At 42.5% G+C, this 27,995-nt stretch overlaps 1 protein-coding gene across 2 annotated transcripts; it reads left to right on the top strand.

Annotated features, from left to right (window-relative positions):
• The first annotated feature begins 24 nt into the window (after positions 1 to 24).
• Positions 25 to 27,687, top strand: LOC121868299 (vesicle-fusing ATPase 1-like). 2 transcript variants are annotated; one of them, XM_042368750.1, is made up of 9 exons: positions 25 to 454; positions 2,931 to 3,083; positions 17,930 to 18,018; positions 19,729 to 19,861; positions 21,182 to 21,413; positions 21,578 to 21,714; positions 22,002 to 22,188; positions 22,381 to 23,660; positions 24,005 to 27,687. In XM_042368750.1, exons 2-9 carry the CDS (start codon positions 3,072 to 3,074, stop codon positions 24,173 to 24,175), a joined length of 2,241 nt encoding a protein of 746 aa, XP_042224684.1. In that variant the 5' UTR covers positions 25 to 454; positions 2,931 to 3,071; the 3' UTR covers positions 24,176 to 27,687. The 2 variants fall into 2 exon arrangements, with proteins under 2 accessions (XP_042224684.1, XP_042224685.1); XM_042368751.1 differs by lacking the exon at positions 2,931 to 3,083 and having other exon boundaries at positions 29 to 454.
• Positions 27,688 to 27,995: the final 308 nt, after the last annotated feature.

The raw sequence follows: 27,995 nt of genomic DNA, 5'->3' as shown, positions 1-27,995 counted from the left end.
AAAATAATAATAGTCTTTCCAGATGAATGATTGAATTTAAGCTGCTACACAAAGATGCTCCCAAGGTTAGGTGAGATTGATATAGACAGAATCTCATACAGCTAAGACAACAGGCGGGCGGACTATGTCTGCGGGAGTGAATGAAGTGAAGAGTATTGACCGAGATGATGGCGGCGGCGCGGTTGTCGGTACGTGTGGGGTGGTGCTGGTGGGCCCGTAGAGCTACCAGGCCACAGTGTACTCTTAACTCTGGCTACCATCGGGTGTCATCTCTCCTCCACAACACTGCCCACAACCCGACACACACTCACTCAGCACACACGCTTATACTGTTGTGTAAGTCGAGTTATCGGAGCCTCGCTGGTGGTGGTGTGGTCATAGTGGTGTGACCCCAAGATCATCTTCAACACTCGCTCTGTTGGGAGGCTCTAGTCAGCCCCCACACCAAGGCCACGTAAGTTGCTCTAGATTCCCGCCTATTTTTTTTAACCTCATCGTCTTATCGCTGTTAAGTGACCACACTGTCCCTCCTGCTGCTCCCACACTTCACCTCACAAGGTTACTGCTCCTCCGGTGTTCGGTTCTATCTGATATCACAACCAACTACCCAAGTCAATCTATTGTAAACCTTTAATTTTCTTAACACCGAGAGATACAGTTATTAATTATGTCGTGCTATTGATCTGAGGACTACTACTATTACTACTACTAATGACAGGTTATGACCCCGTCTGGGTCATGGTGGGCGGGTGGAAGGGACTGTGAGTGGACGGATTGAAGGGACAGTGAGTGGGCGGGTGGAAGTGAGAATGAATGAGTGGGGAGTGGGTGATAGGGACAGTAGGTGGGTGGGTGGGTGAAAGAGACAGTGGGTGGACGGGTGGAAGAGACAGTGAGTGGATGGGTGGAAGGGACAGTGAGTGGGCGGGTGGAAGTGAGAATGAATGAGTGGGTGGTAGGGTTGGTGGGTGGAAGGAAAAATGAGTAAGTGAGTGGGTGGTGGGGTGGGTGGGTGGAATGTGAAGGTGGATGGGGAAGGGAGGAGATGGTAATGATTCCCCTTCATCCCTCCCTCTCCTCCCCCACCCTGGGCCCGGGATGCCTCAGCACTGGAAAGGTTTCCCCAAATCCCACCCGGGGAAAACCGTACCTTGGAATCCGTGTTACTGAGACATTGATCAAAATTACGACTTTCGACTTCTCATAAAAATAATTATCCCTCCCTCCCTCCTTCTCCATTCCCCTACCCCTACACTAACGAAAAAATTGATAAAGTCTCTGTGGATTTTCGACGCAATTTTAACTTAATTGACCCATAATGACGACCTATAAAATTTAACGGGAGGGGGTGGGGGATCTCCCTTACGTATCCTAGACCTCAAAAGGAGGTTTCCAGACCCCCAGAGGGATTATCCTGGACACCAGGTGGAGTTCTCTAGACGCATAAGAAGTAACCCGCGTGTGACGTCAGATGTTGTAAGGGGGCGTGTCACTCTGAAACCCTCTCGCCTTCTGAGATAGATAGATAGATAGTACTGTTTCCATTGTTAGATATTATATTCGGTTCACTAACATATGGTTCTTCGGTTCCACTAAGGTTCCAATGGTTCCACTGTTCCAAAAAGGTTCCAATTGTTCTACACAAAGGTTCCACTGATTCTACACAAAGGTTCCTCTGATTCCATAAAGGTTGCACTGGTTCCCAAAAGGTTCTATTGGTTCCCCAAATGGTCCATTGGTTCTACACAATAGATCCATTGGTTCTACAAACGTTCCACTGTTCCAGAATCCTTCCAATTGTTCTACACAAGTTCCACTGATTCCACAAAGGTTCCACTAGATCCCTAAAGGTTTTACTGGTTCCCCAAATGTTCCACTGGTTCTACACAATAGTTCCACTGGTTCTACAATTGTTCCACTGGTTCCCCAAAGTTACCATTGGTTCCATAAAGATTTCATTGGTTCCATAAAAATTCCACTGGTTCCCCAAAGATTCCACTGGTTCCCCACTGGTTCCATAAAGGTTCCACTGGTTCCATAAAGGTTCTACTGATTTCACAAAGCTCCACCACTTGTTCTACACAAGTTCCACTGGTTCCATAAAGGTTCCACTAGTTCCACTATGGTTCTACAAGTTTCACCATTGTAATACAAGACACAATGGCCTTTACGTGTTGGTGTTAGGTTAGGTTAGGTTAAGAAGTCTCCCAGGGACGCGTGACCCACAAGTTCTTCTCGGTGATTCGACTCACATGAACGCCAAGCGACATTTATTTAACGTGACATTTACGCCAATCAACAGACCAGGTCCTCCAACAACAGACCTGACCCTCCAGTATATGGGAGGAGGAGGAGGAGGGCGGTGTTAATGTGTAAGAAGACGTAGAGAGGAGTGGAGATAGTGGGGTGGTAATGAGGAGGAAGAAGAAGAATAAGGAGGATGGTGAGTAGGAGGAGTGGGAAGATGAGTGGGAGGAGGAGGATGGTGAGTGGGAGGAGGACGAAACAGAAGTGGTAGGAGAATGAGTGGAAGGAATGGAATGGATTTTGGGAGGAGGAAAAGGAAACGGGAGGAGTGGGAAACAGAGAGAAAGAGAGGGACGGAGGGAGAGAAGGAAGGCGGATGGGATTAAACAACTAGATGGTGAATATGTCATTACTCGTCACTGCACAAGAGCGATTATCGTACATTACAACACTATTATCGTTCACCAAAACCCTCCTCTGTTTACATCCCACTTACGACACTATGAGAGATTCCTAAATCTTAAGAAAAAGGCATTATGACAGGGCGTAAATATTAAACAGAAACTCTATTTAATATTTCCGTTTTGGCATAGTTGCTTGTGTCATTCCTCACCTGTTTAGTTATACTGTAAGACAAGTTAGATTAAGCTAATACAGAGGTTGAAGACCCACTTGGCCTACAGGTGGCGGGAAAGCGGGCACTACAGCAGCAGAAACAACAACAGAAGCAGCAGGAGGAGGGTGAAGGGGCGGCGAAGGTGTAGCAGGTGTGGTTGTGGGTGGTGTCTGTGTCTTTGTCTGTGTCCGCCCTCTGTGTCGTCAACATGTATGGGGGGGTAAGTTGTCCACCGTGTGTGTGTATGTCTCCACCGCCCCCCTCCCCATCCATAACCTAACCTAACTCCCAGCATCAGTCGTGTTGGTTCCACCTGGTCTATAGCTCATTAGATCGTCCAGGTGTGCCTCTAGATCGCTAGTTAGTTGCTCTAGATGACCTCCTTCACTACTGTAAAGGCCTAGATGACGAACAGTACACTAGAGTGGGGGCTTGTTAGCTAGTAGAGCGAGCACTTGTTGCAAAAGTTACCAGATGCACTTAGCCGCTGCTCGCGTTGTGCTGGGTAGTGGTGTTCGTAGAGCTTGTTGTGTGATCTTAATCTGTCATAAGCCTTCATATGTATACTGGAACTATACATTAGCTGTATACTGTATATACATCTTGTAAATATATTCACCCCTTTTAAAAATATAAGATAACTAAACTTATTTTTATAAACAAATGTGATTTTTACCTACATTAGTTACTTTCTGTTCAGATAAATGTTATTAGCATGTTTTTATTTTAGGTTTTTCTTCACTTGTTTGTCCATCTATTCATTTATTCATATTATGTCTATTTGTTGTGTCGTGTGACGGGTGTGGTGGTGGAGGGAGGGAGTAGTGTAACCCCTCCCTCCCTCACACCTCACAGCCTCACGACGCATCATGTGTGTTGACGGCTGTGGCCTCCAGTTTATGGGTGCTGTCAGCGGCTCTCAGTGTCATAACTCACAGGTAAACACAGACTTAAAGTTTACATAGACGAGAGGAAATACAGGTTTGTTGGATCACCTGAAGATTCACTCCCTCAGCTTATTTCACCTGAAGATTCGCCCCTCCCCAGCTTATTTTATCTGAAGATTCACTCCCTCAGCTTATTTCACCTGAAGATTCGCCCCTCCCCAGCTTATTTTATCTGAAGACTCGCCCCCACCCAGCTTATTTTACCTGAAGATTCACTCCCTCAGCTTATTTGACCTGAAGATTCACTCCCTCAGCTTATTTCACCTGATAATTCACCCCCAAATTTATGAAGTTATGTTAAGTTAGCTTAAGTTGTGTTAGGTTAGTTAAGGTTAAGTCAGGTCAGTGCTAAACCAAACGAGGTCGGAGTTAGACGTGAACTATATAAACCCACAAGATGAGGTCATTAAGAAGACTAACGACGCCATCACCAGAATACAAGACAAAACGATCAACACAAAATCCAATGGGAATGTTGCACGTGAGTTAGATCAATGTTAATCACCAACCACGACCACAGTGTTTATTTTTATGTATTAGATCAATGTAACTCAATAACCACGACCACAACTACTATTTGTTTCACTATTAGGTAAATGTAACTTAATAACCAAACTAAAGGCCTCATTATAATAGTAACTGGTAACTGAGGTTAGTATCTAGAGTCACCTCACCACAAGCGTATCATGTCACTGGGCACCTCACCTCACCAACAGCGTATCATGTCAATAGGCACCTCACCTCACCAACAGCGTATCATGTCAATAGGCACCTCACCTCACCAGCAAACTAACACGTTACAAAGGTTCCATCAACACACCTGCTGCCTCTCTCACACACCTGTTTCCTCTCACACACCTCCTGCCTCTCAAACACTTTCAGCCTCTCACACATCACCTGCCTCTCACACACACCTGTCTCACCTGCCTCTCACACAGCACCTGTCTCACCCACACCTGCCTCTCACACACCACCTGCCTCTCTCACAGCACCTGTCTCACCCACACCTGCCTCTCACACACACCTACCTCTCCCACACCTGTCTCTCCCACACCTACTGCCTCTCACACAGCACCTGTCTCTCCCACACCTACTGCCTCTCACACATATAAACTATCTAGTCCACATTGAAATTGTTTACAGGTTAAATAAAAGTAAATAATGAGACGGGATTAAAGGAGATGGACTGTGTAGATGCAGTCGTCAGGGAGGGGGAAGGGGCGAGGGAGGGGGGAGAGGGTCCTTTAGTCTCACGTTGGGGCCCTCCTCTGTGCTCTCCTCCTTCAATTCCTCCTTCCTCCTCACCTTCCCTTCTTTACCTGGGGTCTACCTCCCTGTGTACCATGTAGGACCTCCCTCTGCTTGTCCTACGGGGGGTCTACCTCCTTGTATACCGTGTAGGACCTCCCCTGGGGTCTACCTGGGGACCACCTTCCCCTCTCTCACTATTTACCCTTCTGAGAATTCCCATCAGGTTAGTTCAGGCAGAAGTGTCCGCTTACCTTTCTCTTTACCCAGCTGAGGGTCGACTCCTGTGGGGCGTGTAGATGGCTAATGTGGTTTTGTAGGCGTGGTTAATGTGATTTTGTAGGTGTGGTTTTGTAAGTGTGGTTAATGTGGTTTTGTAAGTGTGATTAATGTGGCTCGGAGGCATGGTCCACCTCCCCTCTCTTGCAGGCTGTGTTGTAGGTCATCAAAGAAGTCCTCCCCTCTCTAGTTACTCAACATATCGCGTGAGAGTCTATCTTGCTTAATTCTACCCCTCACAAGGTTCCCCCCCCCAAGACCTCACCCCACCTCCTGACCCTCCTAATACTTAAAAGGATTCTACCCCTCACAACCCCCCCCTCCAAAGGCTTCTCAAGGCTGTCCCAAGACCTTACCCTACCTTCTGACCGTCGCAAAAGCATAGAAGGGGCGAATGTATCAACACAACACATATATCTAACTGTCATTCACACCAAATACCTCTTCTTCCTCAACTTGGACTTCTAACTTAACATCATAATCACTCAAATTTAACCTTCGTCTCGTGTGATAATTTCCCTTCCACTAACTTCTCTTCCATAGGCATCTGAGTGAATCTAGAAACTTAATATGTAAGGGTGTAATTTTTTTTTTTTTTTTGCGTTAATGAGATTATTGTTAAGTTGAGGTAAGTTTATGTAGATAGTTTATAAGAGTAAAGAGAAGATTGGGATGTGAACCTGATGTTAAAAAAAATCCTCGGGGAGCCTCAGTGAAAGATTGGTTTTAGTCATAATAGGAAAGGAACGAGAGGAGGGCGAGGGAGGTGAGGGAGGACAGTCAGGAACAGGGAAGCAGGAAAGGGGTGAGGTGAGGGTGGCAGGACATGGGTAACAGACAGAGAGGACAGTGAGATAGGACAGGGAGGAGGAGGACAGACAGGGAGGAGGAGGACAGATAAGAGGACAGACAGGTGAGGAGGATAGGAGGGGGACGGCGAGGTGAGGAGGATAGGGAGGGGGGGGACAGGGGCGAGGTGAGGAGGAATCGTCACCAACGCTCACAAACGAAGTTGGCTTGATTTAATGACTCGTAGACGTGACTAGAGTAATGACTTGGAGACCCCATCCAACCCCCCACACCTACAGCCCTTGCGCTAATCCTTCCCAAAATCCAACCCCTTCCCTTAACCTCCGCCTGCTCCTACACCTATCCCTTCCCCAACCCCTAATTCTCCCCCACACCCCAAACCCTTCCTCCTTACTCCCCCATCCCAACCCCTACTCTAATCCTGTCTCCTTGCCTCTACCTACACCCCTTCCCTAACCTCCCCTCCTCAACCACCCCCTCCCACACCCCTTCCCCTAACCCTCCCATCCTCAACCCCCCTCCCACACCCCTTCCCCTCCTCAACCACCACCCCTTCCCCCCACACCAAAACCTCCCCTCTACCGCGCTCCACCTCACCCCAAAATTACCGTGTATAATAACACTTGAACAAGGGGCCGACTGTTCCCTCGAGTATAAATAACAAAAGAAGAACAAAAGCAACACGTGTAGATTATATAGAACATTTTATCACCATTGGGTATTCTTATAGATGTTTGTTAAGGAAAATATTACTGTTTTTTGTATGATAATAGTGGACGAGTTTGATGTGGATATGTTTATTTTTGGTGGTGGTGGTAGTTGTAATGATCGTAGTTTTGGTGTTTGTGGTAGGTGTAGTGATGATGGTAGTCGTTGTGGTGGTGGTGGTTGTAGTAGGTGTGGTGGTGGATTTAAGCCCGGCACTGGGATTTAAGCCCGGTACTAGGAATCAAGTTTGGCGCTAACAGTTTCGTCAGTTGAAAATCGATCTAACCAGCGTGTGCCTCAGCTAACTCGCCCACTGGTGACGGCCGAGAGCTCTACGGTGTACCATAGACTACCATATACTACCATAGACTATCACAGACTACCATAGACTACCACGGACTATCACTGGCTACCATACACTACCATAGACTCGCAGAATACTATATACTACCACAGACTACCATAGACTATCACAGTCTATTATACACTACCACAGACTACTATAGACTATGACAGACTACTATGCACTACCACAGACTATCACAGACTACTATACACTACCACAGACTACCATAGACTACCACAGACTACCATAGAATGTCATAGACTATCACAGATTACCACAACCATCACCATCATCACTACCACCACTACTACCACCACTACAACCCAGCAGTCAGTAAAGTGAGGGAAGACCTACAGTATCTCCAAGCTACACCCCCCCCCCAACCACACCCCCTGCGTAACACACTAACCATTTTTTTTAAATGGTGGGGGGGGGGTGGATAAGGGTCTTTGTACATGCATAGGTTCTTTAGATTTGGTTTAGTTTGGTTTGGTTAGGGTAAGATAAGGTAGGGTAGGGAAGGGAAGGTTAGAATAGGTTATATTAAGTTAGGGAGGTACTGGAAGGTTAGGTTAATGTTAAGCTTGGCTAGATCAGGTCAGGTCAGGTCAAGGTTGATTACATTAACACTGGAAAGATTTAAACCCCCAAATTAACAGGTAGGGCCAACATTGAGGTGAAATAAACTGGGGGGGGGATAATCTTCAGGTGATCAATTATTCCACCCCGCCTCACCACTCGTCACAACCACTATCTCTCAAGTAACTCACAAACAACCACTATCTCTCTCAGGTAACTCACAAACAACCACTATCTCTCTCAGGTAACTCACAAACAACCACTATCTCTCTCAGGTAACTCACAAACAACCACTATCTCTCTCAGGTAACTCACAAACAACCACTATCTCTCAGGTAACTCACAAACAACCACTATCTCTCTCAGGTAACTCACAAACAACCACTATCTCTCTCAGGTAACTCACAAACAACCACTATCTCTCTCAGGTAACTCACAAACAACCACTATCTCTCTCAGGTAACTCACAAACAACCACTATCTCTCTCAGGTAACTCACAAACAACCACTAGCTCTCTCTATTAATCTCTATCACTTATCATCGTCAGCAGATTGGAGATTAACTGCACCTGACGTCTGTATCTGAGTGTGCGCTTCTCGTGCTGATTTTGTTCACGTCAGCAAAAACGTCAACAAAGGAAGCCGGGTGCTGTATTTCCGAATAACAATAGACTCTTATGAAGCTGTAAAATCTGGCTCTGAAAATCTGGAGAGAGAGAGAGAGAGAGAGAGAAAGAGAGAGAGAGAGAGAGAGGTGGACTTAGTTGCAGCAGTAAGTGAAATCAGGAGCATTAATACCATAGACTTTTACCACGGGCTTGACCTATATACTGTATATATATTGTACAGTAAAATAATAATGTACTGTTAACCTTATAATGGAGGAATGTAGTACAGGAAATAGCTGTGAGAGAGACGGAGAGAGACAGTTACAGACAGAGAGACAAAGACAGACAGAATGAGAGGGAGACAGACAGACAGGATGTATGTTTCCTCTTACTTTCTGTCACCCGGCAAAGGACTTACAACAGCGAGAGTTTAAGACTTGAGGAGAGACGATAACAACGAGAGAGAGAGAGAGAGAGAGAGAGAGAGAGAGAGAGAGAGAGAGAGAGAGAGAGAGAGGAACACACCCTGCCTCTGGCTTATTGAAGACTTAAGGACGATGGACGCATGACCACAAAGACGTGTCCCGCCCTCCCACTCAAACTCTCTTATCCAGCTTTGTAAAATTCCATTGTAAACAGGAATGGTGTGGATTCTACATACTTTATCACTGACAGATAGACTACCCGACATACAGACAGGCAATGATCAATATATACATCGCTTTATCCCCCTCCCTAGCTTGTTTTAACTCACAGAGGGGAATACAGACATAAAAATAACAAATGAAGAATGAAACGTGCAAACCATGTACGAATTTTTTGGGGTAATGTATCTAATAATTTTTGTTTCTGTATAAAACTTTCAACAGCACTTAATAGGTCTTAGTACACAGGTATACCAATATATGTGGGGATCAATATTTACGTTAGTCAGAGGTGCCAATAGTACCAACTCTTACTTGTCGGCCTTCGTGAGGATGCTGGTACAAAATGTTTTTCTTGTCAATTTACCTTTTTTTTTTAAATCCCAAGATAAATATAAACAAGAGAGTGGTAGTAACTCTCGACAGGAGCTGCCATGCACAGGCCAACCGGCCTATTGCAGACTCCTTATTTTCTTATGTTCTTTTTAAGAGATAGAGTAAACAAACATGGATTAAACTCTTGTGAATTGTTTGAATTATTAATGGTAATTCGTGAGGGTTTTAATATATATAAAGGATAAGGCTCTCCTCACCTTAGTTAAATGATAATCGTTACTCGACGCCATTGGTTAGGACCTGCCAGCCCTCCATTACCTGGGTCAAACAAATTGCATTCTCTTCACTAGACATCGTTACCGACAGCTGAGATACATAATACATTGTTACATACAGCTGTAATACATAATACACCATTAAATACAGTTGAAATACAATATACAGTAATTACCCGCCAAAATTATGCACCATATTCCGCTAAGACATCCGAATTCCTATAAGACAAGACGCAAAGGAGGTCCTCCGAGCGCTATGGGATGAACACACACAACTCCAGTGTCAACAACATTATCCCTCACTCCCCCACTCTTCCTACTCGGTAAACACCACATAAAAGATTTGTTTGAAAGTCAGAACCTCCACTTAACACCCTAACAAAGAACCTGAGAGTGAGGTTAAGGGGGATAAACTTTTACCACCTTGATAGAGATGTGAATGTATCTATACTTCCCAACACATCTTGCAATTTCACAGTGTCAACAACTTTATCCCTTTGTCCTCTTGCTTGGTAAACACCCCTAGGAAAGACTACAGAGGGAGGTAAAGGGAGGGGGGGGGAGGGCTTTAACCACCTTGATAGGGGGCGTGGATGTAACTACAGTCCCCAATGCATTAATAAGGGGGAAATGGTCTTACAACATAGGCCTATAGTTTATACAGGTAGATTTCCCCCCCCCCCACCTCCCTAGGGAACTATTCTACCGCCCAGGGAATGTTTAAAGAGGTTGGGTCAAACGGGAGTTAGTCCTGGCTGGGAGAAAGCAGCGTATATGACTGAAGAAGAAGTGTATTAGGAGTATTGGCACTGTGGTCATGAAGTCATTTATCCTCGTGTATGTCTCAGGAATACACCCCCATAATTATGAAACATATTCTCTTAGTAATTTTCTCTTTCTCTCTCTTTCTTCTCTGTCTCACTTTCCCAACAAAACTCTTTGACCTGCTACAACTCATCTGCCAACCTCATCAGTTTCCCTGCCACCAATACCACCACTAAGACTTCCACTACCACCACTAACAACAATAATAATGACTACCACCATCAAGAACAAGATAATAACAGCCACTATCAACTATTACTACCACCACCATCACTACCAGTATAACCACTACCACCACCATCACAATTACCATCATCACTGCCAACATAACTATATCTACCACCACTATCACCATCAACAACTGCTACCACCACTACCACCATTAACAACTACCACCACCACTACCACCATCAACAACTACCACCACTACCACCATCAACAACTACCATCACTACCAAACCTGTCCAATATCGGGAGAGTTACCTTGGCCAGGAAGGTCTTCTCTCACATACACACACACACACACACACACACACACACATGTATATAAATAGACAGATATGAATACTTTCTACTTAAATTCATCAATTAATAAACTTAATCATACTGTGTAACTAGTGTGGCATCAGGTGTAGGTGTTGTGGCATTTACAGGCACTAATTACAGGTATGAGGAACCTTCAGGTGTAGGTGAAGGAACCATCAACGCCTCCTTCACCTGCCCGTCTTCCAGGGTTTGAGGGGAGACTGTTGATTACCTCTACCGTTTAGTCTACTGTGTTGTCATCAGTCTACCAGTGTGTGTGTTTCTTGTGTTGCCATGACAGAATTGTTAGGTTAGGTTAGCATTCGGTTATATTACGTTAGGCTAGATTAGCGTTGTTAGATTAGGTGAAGAAGGTAAGTTAGATTGAGTTTTATTAAACCTTTTAGGACACTGGTTTAGCCCTTAGATGATAATAGTTTAACCTTTTATGGACAATGGTTTAAGTTAGGACATATTTGTCTTTATTTCCTTACACAACTAATCTAACCCAACCTAATCTAACCCATCCTAACCTTATGTCATTTTCACTGCCCTCTTCTGACCTCTTATCTCCTCCTTCACTGTCCTCTCCTCCGTGCCTCTCATCCCCTCCAACCCCTCCTCTTCCTCTCCCACCAAGACATTGAAGATGAGTGTTGCATCACCAGTTGTGGCTTCTCCGAATCGCCGCCAGCCATCCCCACCACCACCAGTGTGCCTAACCCTCGATGTGTGTATGTATGTATGGATGTATGAATGTATGTATGTAGGTCCTAGAACTTGCTCCTCCTCCTCTTCCTCTTAACAAAATAAGCAGTGGGGGGAGGGAAGGCAGACACCTCTACCCCCACTTCCCACTCATCTCGCTAACATTATATAATTATTTAACTTGACAGAAAACGAAATGATATAACTTTGAACCTTATTGATATATGACAACATACAGGTGAGTGATGTGAGCCAGGTAGGGGTATTGAAGGAACAGTTTATTTATATTGTTACTAATATCTAGACATGTCTTAGTGGGGTGGAAAAGGAAGGGCTCTGAGAACGATCATTATTCGTTCATTGTTACATGACCAATACCCGATTGGAGAGACAGGTTACAACAGGGAGTGTATGAACACATTTCTGCAACTGTACCAAGTCAATTGATTGTAATGAACTACTTCTGCTGCTCCCTCGCTCCAAAAATCCCTCCTTCACATCCAGCATCCTTCCTTCACATCCAGCATCCTTCCTTCACATCCAGCATCCTTCCTTTACCCCCAGTATCTGCCTCTCACTGTCAGCATCCTTAAACTAACCTAACTCTCCTGTCTCATGTACTGTACTGTGGTCCATCATTTGGTCTCCTGTTGCGAGTCATTATTCCCTTACCGCAGGTGTAGTCCTCTTGAGTCAGCCTTTAAGAATACTTCCTCCGGCACTTGTCCTCGACCCAAGTTTAAGTCTGTCACCCTGGAGGAGGAAGAGGAGCCAATGTTACCTACCCCCCTCCCCCCTCTCTCTCTCCCTTGTTGGCTCTGTGCCAGTTGGCTTCCTCTTACACTGGTCCCTTTCCCCCTCCCCCTCCCCCCGCCAGCTGTTTCCTTCTATACCTCCTCCATGCCGTCACGCTCCCCTCTCCTCCTCCCCAGCCTCCTGCACCCCCACACCCCCTTCTCCAGCACCGAAAACATTGATCCTATCCTCCCGTACTAAGGTTAAACTTGGCAGCCATGAGGAAAATGTTTGTTGTGGTCGATCAGCTGTTAGTATTGCCTCCACCGCTACCAGCCTCATATCCCGAGCTCTCTTACCTGTCAATCTCTCGTCATGCCCCTGGAGATGAGAGATGGCCGTCTGAAATGATTGAGTGAAGGTGTTTGTCTGCTTGGCTGTGAGTCTTGTCCATCACTGTAACATTATGAGAAGAGAAAGTGAATTTGAACATTTAAACACCTAAAACATATTACTGAAGCCTAAGATAATTTACGAGTGTATTTTCTCTTTAAAAAATCACGAACAACAGTTTAGTTTGGGCATTATAACTCGGAATATCTATACATAATTGATAGCTTTATTTTATTCTACTTCTTCCGTGTGATGGATTAAAGGAAATAGAAATATCAAGAGCAGTAGGACACGATAGAAGGTTAATCGTGTAAATAAAACTACGAGAATGACAACAACACAACACACCCACTGCCTCGTGTCCTCATCTGCATATAAACTAAATCAAGTGTAGTCTCGATATCCAAATTGATTACAACGCCTCAGAACAATATCCTGAGCAGACTAAAGCGACTCATCAGCTTCATTGATCATAACGTTATCATGTCCTAACCTATACAATCAGTCTGTCTGCCTGTCTCTCTCTCACACACACACACACACACACCATCCGTTCACACTAAGAGACTGACAGCTGTGAGGGAACATGATGACAGCTGCATCACCTGTTGTACGTTGTGATGAAACAACACACCAGGTGCTGCAAGTTCAAAAGAGTATTATGATCTTTTTAAATATTCGTCCAAATAACCAGAGGACTAGCCTTCATTTTTTAGTTCATTTGGATATGGATCAGTGAGAGGGCGATGGTGGGGAGGGGGAGTCAGGATGTGTGGGGTGAGGTGGGTTATATTTCTTCCCTGAGGGTGACAATATAACTCGACTCACCATAGACAAGTTATATGAGCTAGCGAGTACAAACTTTAATATAAAACTTATGATAAATACACAAATAAATGTTTTATATATATCACATCCTTCAACCAAGTCGTGGGATATTGTGGTATTGTGCTTCGCTTTTGTTTCCTCCTCACCCACGGTTTATCGTACGTCAGAACACAATAATTCTCGAACCAGTGGATAGATTTTCTTGAAATTTGGTAAGGATATTGGTCCTTCTCCCCTCCCACCCCCCTCCCACCGACCCTCGAACCCCCACACCCCCTGTCAAACCTCCATCCTCCTCTCCCATGCGCCAAAAGAGGTCAGACGAATTTGATAATAGATACGATCCGATTATTCTGACCAAGGGATTAGGGGGAGGAAGGGGGCATTTGGAGACATTCTGTGCTCGACATTAAGCGGCTTCGTACGTCGCTGTGTCTGGCTAAACCCCAAAATTACGTTCTGGAAAATGGAAAATACGGAGAAAGAAAGCCTGAAGTATTGTGAGTGGGGTAGTAATGATTCCTGACCCGGATATATGAGAGATGAAAAATGAATATGGAGGAACCTTTTGGAGCAGGGGATAGTGGAAGAGGATGAGTGAATAGGGAAGAGGGAACAAGGAAGGGGGAAGAGCAAAGAGGAAGTAGTAACTGGCTATTCCATCGATTATCTTCACAGGAGGAAAAGAAACAATAGAGATAAACAAAGAAGTTAATCTTACCATAACATCCACTAGACCAAGAATGTGTTGCTCTCTCTCTCTCTCTCTCTCTCTCTCTCTCTCTCTCTCTCTCTCTCTCTCTCTCTCTCTCTCTCTCTCTCAACTCCTTCCCATCTCCCCCCTCTCTTTCTCCCCTCCCCTCCTTCCTTCTCTCCTTCCCTTCCCTCTCAGGTAGTGACAGCGGCCACCCAACACCAGGACACACAAAGCAGGGTTAGCCAGCTTTAACTCACATGGTCTTGCTGTGTGTGTGTGTGTGTGTGTGTGGTCTGATAATTCACTTTTTGTGGTCACAGCGGCTGTTTAAAGGTGATGTTTACTTTATACCCGAGTGTAAGGGAGGGAGTGAGGGAGTTGTGTTTTCTCCCTCACTCTCATGCCTCCTGACGCTATCCCTCACTCTTCTCCCTCCATTAACTAACCTAACCTAACCCCCCCAGCGTTTAGGATTAGGGTGTTTAATCATCAGGTGAAACAAGCTAGGAGGGGTGGGCTAGGAGGGGTGAGCTAGGAGGGGTGGTCTAGGAGGGGTGGGCTAGGAGGGGTGGTCTTGGAGGGGTGGAGCTGGGAGGGGTGAGCTAGGAGGGAGTGGGCTAGGAGGGTGGGCTAGGAGGGGGTGGGCTAGGAGGGGGGAGAGCCTGTAGGAGGGTGGGCCTAGGAGGAGAGCTAGGAGAGGTGGGCTAATATTCAGGTAATCCTAAATAACCTTCTACTAGGACAAACTTGAGGAGAATTAATCTAGACTGTGTTTCATATATATGTCTTACAATATCGTTTTTATTTATTTCAACTATTTACAATGTCAACAAATGGGGCAAGTGAGTAAAAGTAACAAGGACTTGATGTTGTTGTCTTGGTATCTCACCTCTCACACCCCCTCACCCTCCTCCCCCCTTTCTCTCACCTCTCACACCCCCCTCACCCTCCCTCCCCTTTCTCTCACCTCTCACACCCCCTCACCCTCCCTCCCCCCTTTCTCTCACCTCTCACCCCCTCACCCCTCCCTCCCCCCCTTTCTCTCCCCTCCCCTCCCTCCCACTTTCTTTCACCTCTCACACCCCTTACCCTCCCTCCCCCCTTTCTCTCCCCCCCTCCTCTCCCTCCCCCCTTTCTCTCACCTCTCCACACCCCCCACCCTCCCTCCCACTGCCACCACCTGTCACACCCCTCACCTCCCTCCCACACTTTTCTCTCCCCTCTCCTCCCCCCTTTCTCTCACCTCTCACACCCCCCCTCACCCTCCCTCCCCCCCTTTCTCTCACCTCTCACACCCCCTCACCCTCCCTCCCCCCTTTCTCTCACCTGTCCACCCCCTCACCCCTCCCTCCCCCCTTTCTCTCACCTGTCACACCTCACCTCCCTCCTTTCTCTCCCCCTCACCTCCCTCCCCTTTCTCTCACCTGTCACACCCCTCACTTCTCCCTCCCCCTTTCTCTCACACACCCCTCACCCTCCCTCCCCTTTCTCTCACCTCTCACACCCCCCACTTTATCTCATCCCCCCCCACTTAACATGTATGGGAGAGGTACATAAAGAGAGGGATGAATAAGAAGAGATGTAGATAACTGTCAAGCTCTGAGGGGGATGAGTGGGGGGCTTGAGTGGGGATTAAAGTGGAGTTGAGTGTAGTAGATTGAAGATGAGAGGGAAAGTGGGGGAGTTAATAAATCAGACAGGTATAGAGTGGGGGTGGAGACGAGAGGGACTTTTCGACAGAGAAATGGACGTAGTGAAGAAGAGTGAAAATGAGAGGGAAAGAGTAGGGTCTTCATAAATCAGACATGGACTATATAGAAGAGTGTAAGTGCTACTGATATGGGTGTGTCAGGGTGTGTTAGTGTGTGGTAGAGCATGACAGGGTGTGGTAGACTGTGGCAGAGTGTGGTAAAGTGTGGTAGAATATGACCAGAATGTGGGAGAGTATAATCAGAAAGTGTTAGGGTGTGGTAGTGTGTGTGTGTGTATATGTGTGTGTGTGTGTGTGTGTGTGTGTGTGTGTGTGTGTGTGTGTGTGTGTGTGTGTGTGTGTGTGTGTGTGTGTGTGTGTGTGTGTGTGTGTCCAGCCTAACAAACGCTCCTGAACTATCACCTTCAAACTCTGGGTTCCTGTTGGTCATCCTTTCAAGCATCTCTCTCTCTCTCTCTCTCTCTCTCTCTCTCTCTCTCTCTCTCTCTCTCTCTCTTTCTCCTCTCTTTTCTTTCTTTCTTTTCCTCTCACTGTCCTCTTTCTTTCTTACACTCTCTCTCTCTCTCTCCTCTCCCTCCTCTCATACACTCTCTTTGTCTCTCACACACACTCTCTCCTCTCTCTCACACTCTCTCTCTCTCTCTCTCTCTCTCTCTCTCTCTCTCTCTCGACATAGGTCATGTGTCAAGGTTATACACGGGTTATGTGCTTCTGCTTCTGACCTGCTTTGCTTCCTGCTGATCTTGCTGTTTGTCACTGATAACTTCTCCTCCCTCAAGGATATCTCTCTTGAGGGTGTATGTGTACGAGAGAAGAAAAACTGAATTCATCTCTCAGTTTATGTATAAGTCATGACAATATTCACTCTGGCTGGATTTCCCATGTGGGTGACACACACACACACACACACACACACACACACACACACACACACACACACACACACACACACACACACACACACACACACACACACACACACACACCGTTTCTTTCTATCTTGAAGCTATGAAATGAGAAAGTTTATGAAAAAAAAGCTAGCTTGTGGAGCTATATTTTCAACTATGCTAGATATCTAACTTGTTATCATATATGGTGCTTATATGGTGCTATATATACGACTGGTTATCATGTATGGTGCTAAACTTGTTATCACCGTGTTGAATCTTTAGGTCGTCGAGTGGGTGATACGAGTGACTGACAGCAAGGGCCTAGGGTGAGGGTGTCATATAACGAGTGAGACCTGTTAATGCGTCTCTCTCTCTCTCTCTCTCTCTCTCTCTCTCATGCTTTATCTTTCTTCTGTCTCTCTCTCGTTGTTTCTTTCTCTCACTGTCTATCTCTCTCTCTCTCTCTCTCTGTCTCTTTCTTTCTCTGTCTTTCTCTCTATTTTCTCTTTCTTCATCTGTCGCTCTCTCTCTCTCTGTTTGTCTCTCTGTCTCTTTCTTCCTTTATTTCTCTCTCTTCCTGTCTCTCAAATTTCTCTCTTTCCTTGTCTCTATATGTCTCTCTCTCTCTTTTTCTGTCTGTCTCTTTCAATCTTTCTTTATGTCTGCCTGTCTCTTTTACTCTCTTTCTCTCTTTCCTGAAAAAAAAAATCACTACAGAAAATGTTGTTATTGATGACTGAGTGACTGGCTGACGCTTGGGAGAATAAAGTTTATCATAGTTTTCCTGGACCGGTAAAGTATATTATGTACCGACTCTAAATATTGACCATTATCATTCATTAACCAGGTACACATATTCACCGAGACACATCATGATAGATAGTAACTTAGATCGCTTGACTATCCAACTCAAAACTCACATTATCACACCAGGTAGGAAAAAGTTTATATCTAAGTGATTATGTTTCTTTCAGATGATGAAAGTTGCCAAATGTCCCAATGAGGAGTTGTCCTTCACCAACTGCGTCATCGTCAACGAGAATGACTTCCCTCTTAAAGTCAGGTGAGTTGAGCGAGTTCTCTCCTTGTGATCGTTAGTTAAAAGCAAGACACATTATATACAGTGACCCCTCGTTTAACGAACGCCTCGGTTAACGAAATTTCGGTTAACGAACTGCCTTCCATAAGGATCTTCAATTCGGTTAACGAACAAATATTCGGTTAACGAATTTCTTACGAACCGACCTCAACATGTTTTCGCTTGCACTGACCGGGCAACCAGCTTTAGTATCAGTCCGCCAATACATTAATCGGTTCTAGGGCTTAAATTCCTTACTATTTTAGTAAATATCAAGAAGTTTATACTATTCAATAATTTTAAAAGAAGTTTAATATTCAATTTTTAGTCATTTTAGCAATTATTGAACATAATTGAAGGTAAAGTGAGCTAGTTTGTCGCGGCATCCCAGCCTCTTAACACAGCAAACAGGAGTTAGTCTCTCTCTGTTTTCACTGGAGGTAACATCTTGCTTGAGACTCTCTTCAACTAAACGCTTTTTTCTGTGTTTCCAAGCAAATTATTGGTCATTTTGAAATATATTTTACATATTGACAATAAATAATGCAGTGCAGTGTTGATTTAAAGAAAATAATCTTGAAATACACCAAGAGAACTGAAATTTTATGGGTGAAATGGTGCCATGGGGTGACTTCTCTTCCACCCCAATGCCTTCTCTTCTTCCTTCTCCTCCACCCCCATTCTAATTCCCATCACCATCATCATCCAGGAGCCTTCTACATACACACCTCAAAGTAAGTGAACTTTTCTACCATTTTTGTTGAATTTAGGCAATTTTCGGTGAGCTGGAACCAATTACCCAAAAACCCATTGAAACAATGGTTTCGGTTAACGAACTTTTCGGTTAACGAACGACCTTCTGGAACGGATTGAGTTCGTTAACCGAGGGGTCACTGTACTACACAGGGCGGTCGATGAGTGACTCATTGATTGTGGAGATATAACACAGTTTACTTTTCACTCATCCACGAGTTTCAATTTTCTTTGTTATGTTAGTTGTTATTATTATTATTAATATTATTATCATTATTACTGTTATTGTTATTATTATTATTATCGTAAGAAAACGCAACACCAAAAAATTATTAGAAATAATAAGAATTAATTAATAACAACATAACAGCAGTAATAACAAGGTAAAGATAAGAACAGCAATTAAGAAAGGTTAATTTCATGATGGCCGTGATGAGTTATTACTGCCGTGTAGATGGTCAGTGTCACCTACAGCTGTGTTGTACTGCACTAACCTATTATAACCCAACATAGCTGCCTTAACCCTTTACACCCTTTTCCCTTCACCCCCCCTTCTCTCCTCCTTCCCGGGGCAGACAATACCATACAGCCTAACGGTACACTCAAGCTCTATGGTTCACTACACGAGAGCTGATGTTCTTGTCATTTCTATAAAGGCTAATATTCCTTTACTAAACATTACAATAATTTGGTGGACTCATTAACCTCACATCTAAACAGTAACGCTAACTTTGAAGGGAAGTTTCAATTTAATTTCTTATTTAAAAGAATCATACAGTACTGTACTTTGATTTGTTTATCTAAAAAAATTCTACACTGGATGATTTAAACTTTCATATAACAGGGTGTATCAGAAATAAGTACAGTATACACATTACCTTACATGAAAATTTATAAAGCAGTGTGTAACTGATAATTAATTTACCATTAATCTTTTGACAGGTACATCCAAGTCACCAATGAGATGGGGAAGCACTTCATCTACACCATCCGACATGACCGCGGGGTGAAACCAGGTCACATGGGGTTCAACGCCATTCACCGCAAGCAGGCGATGCTTTCACTGGATCAAGAGGTATACCATCACACCTTCATTTTTTACCTGTGCGATAGATAGATAGATAGATAGATAGTTAGTTAGTTAGTAAGTAAAATAGACACACAAGGTCACATTAATTCCGCATGCACAGTTCACGCCACTTAATGTGTAAGCCACTCAGACTGGCGGCGTCAAAATTCATAACCAACAACTTCACTTTTACTATTATCCTCTTCACCAATTGATCGGCTCGTTAGCCACTTGGGCGATTGGTCACGTCTCTGTTACTTTTCTTTCTCATTTTATCCTCTTCACCAATTGATCGACCCATTCCTCCCCACCTCCCAAAACATACAATTAATCAGAGGTCAGCCAAGGTGTAAGGTCAAGGCATACCCCTGAATACATTAGTATGGATAGGTTTTAGAAACAGAGAGAAAATACACTTTTAAAGTTATTTAGCCATGCTAACGTGTTCAGGGGTAAGCCTTGACTTAACATAAAAACTTAATCTATGCATCGAGGACTACCTATACTGAGATAATAAACAAAATTTCATGGAAAATGCTATAATTAACCAGGGAAATTAATTATCAAACTCCAGTGACTTTTAGAACAATTAATTATCAGAATTTCAATTTTATGGCCATAGATCCTTAATTTGCACGTTGAGGAATTCAAACTGCAGTGTAATGTCAACGCTTACACACGAACACGCTAGCATGGATAAATAACTTTAAAAATGTGTTCGGGGTAATCATTGACTTTACACCTTGGCTGACCACTGATTAATTGCCTGGTTTGTATGTTTCGGGAGGTGGGGGAATGATGGGCCCAGCAAAGTTGCCCATTAAGAATTTTGAGGCCACCAGTCAGTGTAGTTTATAAGTGGCATGGACTGTACAGAGACAGTAAGTCAGTACTCAAGGCCAACTGTGTACTAATCAATTTGAAATTCAAAACACTTTCTTTATACTACCGAAAAGGAACTATTGCTTAGACAATACCAAACTCTTAAAATACTCTTAGAGCTTTAGTAAACAGACAACAGGGATTATCAGATTTAACGGAGTAAGTTATTAAAAAAATCTCTAAAGGAGTACAGTACTACAGCTCAGAAAAAAACAGGAACTCAAATAATTCCCCCAGTTAACTCCTGGTGTAAATTATCTGTGATCTTATTTTATAACATGAAGAACATGGTGAACTTTTATTCCAACTGATTTTTAGGTCACTGTTTATTGCACGTTCTAAAATATAATGGTATTTCATTTAGGATTCTCAAATTGTATAAAAAAAGACCCTTTGTTATATAAAAATATTTCAAATAATATATTTTTCTGTTTGGACTGACAGATCCGGGTGGAGCCATATGTACACGACCCTCAGAGACAGCTTGTGGGTTCCTTGGTGCTGGAGGCAGATTTCCTCCAGAAGAAAAGCACCACTAATGACCCTTATAACACGGACCAGATGTCTATGTCCTTTATGGAGCAGTTCGCTAAACACGGGTTCACGGTGGGCCAGCCTCTTGTCTTTAAGTTTCAGGACAAGAAAACCCTCTCTTTAACTATCAAAGAGATTGAAGGTTTGTTAAATTTATGGGTTTATCTATATAGTGTATATGTAAACTATATATCCACTGTGTAATGTAATGCCATGTGAACATAACCTGGAAGTAAAGTCAATATTATAATTGTATTACTTGGTCAGTTTCCTGGAGTATACAGTTGAGGTAATGTGTGTTTACAGCGGCTGACCCGGAGGCTGTGGCATCAGGCAAGAAGCGGGAACCTCGCAAGATCGACTTTGGTGTCCTCCAGGCAAACTCCTCACTGGTGTTCGAGAAGAGTGAAGGATCATTCTTAATTCTTACTGGGAAAGCAAAGGTATGTACACTCACCTGCACTCACACCTGGTGCAGTGGCTGGTGCATTTTGTGAGATGTTACAACTCTGTGGAATGTTTATCTAGCATCCAAAGACTGGCTTCTATCGTCACATTCATTAAGGCCATTCTGGGAGCTTTAATAAGATGTAAACAAACACCAATTAGGCTAGGTCAGCGTTAGGCTAGTTAATCTTAAGGTGAAATAAGCGGGGGGTTAATTTTCATGTGATTCACATATCCAAATGTGGAAGTTTAGGCAGTAAAATAAAACCCACGTCTTTTACAGGCCCGCACATCCCACACCAGCCTCTTCAGCGCTGACTGGGACTTCCAGAAGATGGGTATTGGTGGTCTGGACGAGCAGTTCATCCACATTCTGAGGAGAGCCTTCGCCTCCAGGGTCTTCCCTCCTGAGGTCACTGAGCAGCTGGGCGTCAAACACGTCAAGGGAATCCTGCTGTATGGTCCTCCTGGTGTGTTCAGTTGACAGCTTCTCACGTTGGCTATCTTACTATACAACACAACATCCTACACAAAACCTCAAAACCAAGTCTACCTTATCAAAAATTATGAGTCGGAGAAGATTTACACCTGGTAGAAATATTTACCTCTGGTAATCCTTCAGTACTATATTGTTTATGTGTTAACTTATATCTTCCTTACAGGAACTGGAAAGACACTGATGGCACGTCAGATAGGCAAGATGCTCAACGCTCGTGAACCAAAGATTGTGAATGGTCCTGAGATCCTCGACAAGTACGTGGGTGAGTCAGAAGCTAATGTCCGCCGTCTGTTTGCTGAGGCTGAGGAAGAAGAGAAGCGGATGGGACCCAACTCTGGTCTACACATTATCATCTTTGACGAGATAGATGCTATTTGTAAACAAAGAGGCTCTGTAGCTGGCAACACTGGCGTGAATGACACCGTCGTCAACCAACTGCTGTCCAAGATTGACGGTGTGGAGCAACTGAACAACATCCTGGTGATTGGCATGACCAACAGGAAAGATATGATGGATGACGCCTTGCTCAGACCCGGACGACTTGAGATTCAGGTAGAGATCAGCCTTCCAGATGAACAAGGCCGCTTTGATATCCTCAAAATCAAAACAGCAAAGATGATGGACCACAACAAACTCGACCATGATGTGGACTTGGCAGAGATTGCTACCCTCACCAAAAATTTCTCCGGTGCCGAACTTGAAGGTCTTGTCAAGGCAGCTTCCTCCTCCGCTTTAAAACGTTACATTCATCTAGGAAATAAGATCGAAGTAGATCCCAACGCCATCGAAAAGCTTAAAATAACACGATCTGATTTCATATATTCACTTGAAAATGACGTAAAGCCATCATTAGGCACAAGTGATGAAGCATTAGCTAAGTTTATTGAGCGAGGAATTATTAACTGGGGGTCAACAAGAGAATTAGTCGAGAAGGGTATGATGTTCGTAAAGCAGGCCAGATCACCAGAGACCAGCAACCGCCTTTGTTTACTTCTTGAGGGAGCACCAACCGCTGGCACCTCTGCAATGGCTGCGTATCTGGCCAAGAACTCCGACTTCCCCTTCATCAAAGTTATTAATTCCCGCGAGATGGTTGGTTTTATGGAGTCGTCCAAATGTCTACGGATTAATAAGATATTTGACGATGCTTACCGCTCAGAGCTCAGTTGTATCTTCATGAATGACTTGGAACACTTGATGGGCTACTCACCCATAGGGCCACGTTATCAGTCTCTGGTCCTTGATGCCATGTACTCTCTCCTCTCAGCCTCACCACCCAAGGGTAGGAAGCTGCTGGTCATCTGTACATCTAAACGTCGAAGTGTTTTAGAAGAGCTTGGTCTCCTGTCAGTCTTCACTGCCGTCATCAGAGTTCCTTACATCACACACCAAGAAGACATTAAGCTGGTGCTGGATGAGTCTCAGGCGCTGACTCCTGATGAAGTAAGTACTGTATAGTACGTCATATTTCTTATAAAAGGAAGATACAAACAAGTTATTAGTTCTTACAAGAGGTTGGTTCAACTGAATCATTAGTAATATTTTTCGTGATTGTAAAACAGTTTAAAATTTATGAATATAATTTTATAAGCTCATGAAATGTGAACATGTTATAATTTGGCACTGTATGTCTGTCTGTTTGTTCATGCCCAAGACACTTCCAGTTCACCCAGCTGTGAATGGGTACCTAACTTTACAGTTTAGAAAAGAAGGCGGTCAAGTACTCACACTGTCCTATGGCACCCATTACCACTATCACATTCTAACAATCTATTCTATATTCACAGATTGACGCAATCATGGATCACATCTGCCACGGGAAGGTGTTCGTGGGGTTGAAGAAACTGCTGGGTCTGTTAGATACTATGAGGGTAATGAAGGGTGTCGAGTCGCGCAAGAGGGTTGCCTCCTTCGTCAACTTACTGGAGGACGAGGGCGTTTACACTCCAGAACTTTAGAGTTAAGTGTGAGCAACAAGTGTAAATATTATTGTGACTGTCTGAGGAGGAGATACTTGTAACAGATAACATGAGGAAGCCATAACAGACATGTTGAGGAAGTGATACAACAATGTGAAAATTATGCAAGAAAATATGTGAAAACCATGTCAAAAAAGAAAAATAGGTGAAAATTACACAGAAAAAATACAAACAATCTTTCTTCACTATAATCACAATTGATATCACTGTATGTCAGGACTTAGGAGGTCAATTTTAACCTGGATGTAACAGAATTTTATAATCCATCAAGAAAATGGTACAAAAACTTGGTAATTTACTGCTGTTTACTGTGCTGTTGGAGGCTCATAATATTAACATAATCTGGAGATTATATTAAAGAGATATTAGAACTGTTTAATAGAATTCATAAGTTCTGGAATAAAATATTGTTGTTGTATTATTTGATATACTGAGTTAAGTAAAATCTCAGGATATATTAGATAATTTGACTCAGTTTTTGTAACTTTCAAAGCTATTAGGAATCCTCATCAACTATCACTATATATAGCTATCAACACCATGTACCGTCAGTTACTGTGACGTATGATGGTGTGAACATTCGTCTCTTGGTCTCTTATTATTATTTATATAGATTATTTTTTGTAAGGCAATATTAATAATAATATGTGATTCATCAGTACACAATCATCTGTTTTTCACTAGTTTTGTAAGGAAATTCAAAGGTAGGCCATTAAGTAGAGAATAAAATATGATAAGAGGAAAGGATTGTGGAGAAATTATAGAGATGTTTGATGAGATATTATGTCGGTCGACTTGTGTGTTCATAATGGATAGGGAAATGGATGTTGGTTATGTTATGTCACATTTCAATAAACAAGTGTGGTCAGGTAATGGATGTTGGCTACATTAAGTCACTTTTCAACGAATATCTGACAGTTTGATCTGGAAAGATGAGAATCATGACTAATTAAACGTAGCCATAATGATATATAATGTAGACAAATAGCATATAGATACTGTTCAAACACATGAACACTATACCAATTAAAAGATAAATGGATAAAACTTAAAATAACATAATTTAACAATATCCCAAACCATATGAGGGAAAGGCTCTCAAAATATGGGTTAAATATAACTGTGGAAGGAAATAAATACATATGTAAGTTTCGTAAGTCCCAAGCTGTTTATGAGAGCAGTATGCCGTGACTTGATCCAACTCATTTCACAAAGGAACGGCTCTGCATGACGTATATTTTAAATCCTAATACTCACAGAGTTATTTAAATATACAAGTTAATAATGTTATAACTTTTTCCAGAACGATTTCTTATCAAGGCTTACTTACTTAGAGGTTGTTGATCCGTACAAGTTGATGAATATTTACTTCTTGTTTGTTGACACGAGGAAAATTACTTCCGAGTTGTGAAGAGATACTCGAAGGTCACATAACGGAGAATAATTTATTGCAACTTAAGAAAAGAAAAAACAAAGATTTTAATTGTATACTACTATGTTAATTTATCAAGAGTTGTGGCAATTATTAAGTCTAATAAATCATATCATACCAGTGTAGTTACATACGTAGTTACAAATCTTCCATATAGTTTATTCTATTTGCATATGTACATTTTTTTATATATTTTTTTAGTTTAAAAGTTTATTTATTGTTACCATAGAGATCATTACTCGGAATGATAAAGGTGAGAGTTGGTGTTGGTAAAGGAGATTGAACTTAATTGAACTGTTTCCTGTTACTACATTAGGAAGACTTAAAAGGGATGAGCAGGAGTGATTCTGAGCCTTGATAACAATATATGTAAATATATTGATTTTGAGAGTTGTTATATACATATATATATATGTGAGTGTGTGTGTGTGTTTCATGTTCTACTTATTATTGTTATTCACCTCTGTGCTGGTCCAAGATTTACAAGTGTTTTAAAAGATATCTAGTCTTTCAGTATGATGTGCAATTAAATATTCTTTTATAGAGGCAGGTGGAAATAATTTTTTCTTCCTAGTATGCATTTAATGTATATTCTTTGGAAGTGTTACACATAACAAGAAATTGAAATAGAAAAAAATAACAGGGTGGCCCTCGGTATGGGTGTCCAAGCTGATTTAAATTAATAGTGTGTTAGGCTGTCCGTACATAATTTTATCTCGTTCAGTAGTTATCAGGAGTGCGACAGTAACACTAATGTCACCATACTATTGACCTGAGGAGTGCCCGTTGTAGTTATTGTGCCCTAACTAACTTGACCTATAAGCAGCATAATTCATTCAGAGAAAATAATTTAATTTGTCTTTAAAATTACGTTCAGTTGTTCTTATGTTTTTTTTTTTTAATACATACATTAAACAAATGGAAAAAAAAGACATTTCCTTCAACTGTTGTCTGGGCAGTGGTGGTGAGTGAGGTACATTACTGAAGCGCTCGCTACCAATCTTTCATATCATTCCATCAAGGTTAAATATGTCATAAAAATCTTCTCTGGGGAAGACACCAGACACTACACGACCCCGCGTGATATAACAAACAGACTCAACCATCTTTGTAGGACCACCTTAAAAAAAAAATAACAATATTCACCTTAAACACAAAAAAAAAAATTACTGCTGTTCTGAATTTCAGTTGATCTGTATAACATGCAAATCAGCTTAGTCAATGTTCGCTTTAACGTACATGATGCGAAGCTGAAAACCTGTTTTGTTAAGAGGGTGCATGTCAACCCAGTATATGTTAAACGGGTTTACGTTAGCTGATGTACGTTAAGCGGATTTACATTTATGCTGGTGTACGTACGTTAAGCGGACACTGGCTACACATAAATCAGTAGTTCCCTAAAAGTAACAGAATGATATTTGAAGAATTTACACCTAACAATATTGTGTCAGGTTCTTGATGGTGTACTTTGAAGACCTCTTACATAATTATTATGCAGTATGTCACTGGATAAAGCACATTGATAAGATGACATGGTGACATCGCGAGGGAGAAGACTTGGTTTAGAGTTAACAATGATATGTTAGTTTTATATTCTAGTGCTAATGATTTTTATATTGTAAAGTAACAGATTTCATTTAATATTGGTAATTTGAGAATTTGAGTTAAATTTATATGATAGTCATGATTTACGTATTCAAAGTTACATATTTGATTTGTAAGTGATATTTTTTAGTTTGTTTTATATGCTAGTTTTCACAAATGTATTCAGATTAACATATTTTACAGTACAAACTACAGACCAATGTATTAATTTCCATCATGATAATCTCCACATAATTATACTCTTTTGTTGTAAAGAGAAGTTACGGCTGTAAATTATCATTAATATGTGTCTTCGATAATTTTAGTTTTATATATAAAATAATTTGCTGATAATTACATAGAGATAAATTTTGTTTAAGATCAAATTATGGGATACGTTTTAGTGGCTATTCAGGACAAGAAAATGAAATTAGAAAAAAATAAAAAATATATATAATAAAATGTGATTAGGCAATTCAAGTACGTTTTATTTTCCTTTGGTTGATTGGCAATTACGGTATAAGTTTATTGCTCATACTGTATACTGTTACTACACTGTTTTGATGATACATAAACTGTGGGGTGTGTTAGTCAAATATAACTACACTTTCAGTACACTGCCTTATAAATAAATAGCTGTGATGTTTTTTTTTTAATAATTACATTGTATATCAAGTGCCTTCATAACGTCAGTGGTGAAGTAGTAGTAGTAGCAGCAGCAGTAGTGTAGTGGATCCTCTCCCCTACAACTACCAACTTAACATGGCGGCGGGAAACAATCAT

This window comes from Homarus americanus, unplaced genomic scaffold (assembly GCF_018991925.1).
Source record: "Homarus americanus isolate GMGI-L3 unplaced genomic scaffold, GMGI_Hamer_2.0 scaffold19318, whole genome shotgun sequence".
In the NCBI taxonomy this organism is placed as follows: domain Eukaryota; kingdom Metazoa; phylum Arthropoda; class Malacostraca; order Decapoda; family Nephropidae; genus Homarus; species Homarus americanus.
This window is presented reverse-complemented; position numbering and strand designations above follow the sequence as displayed.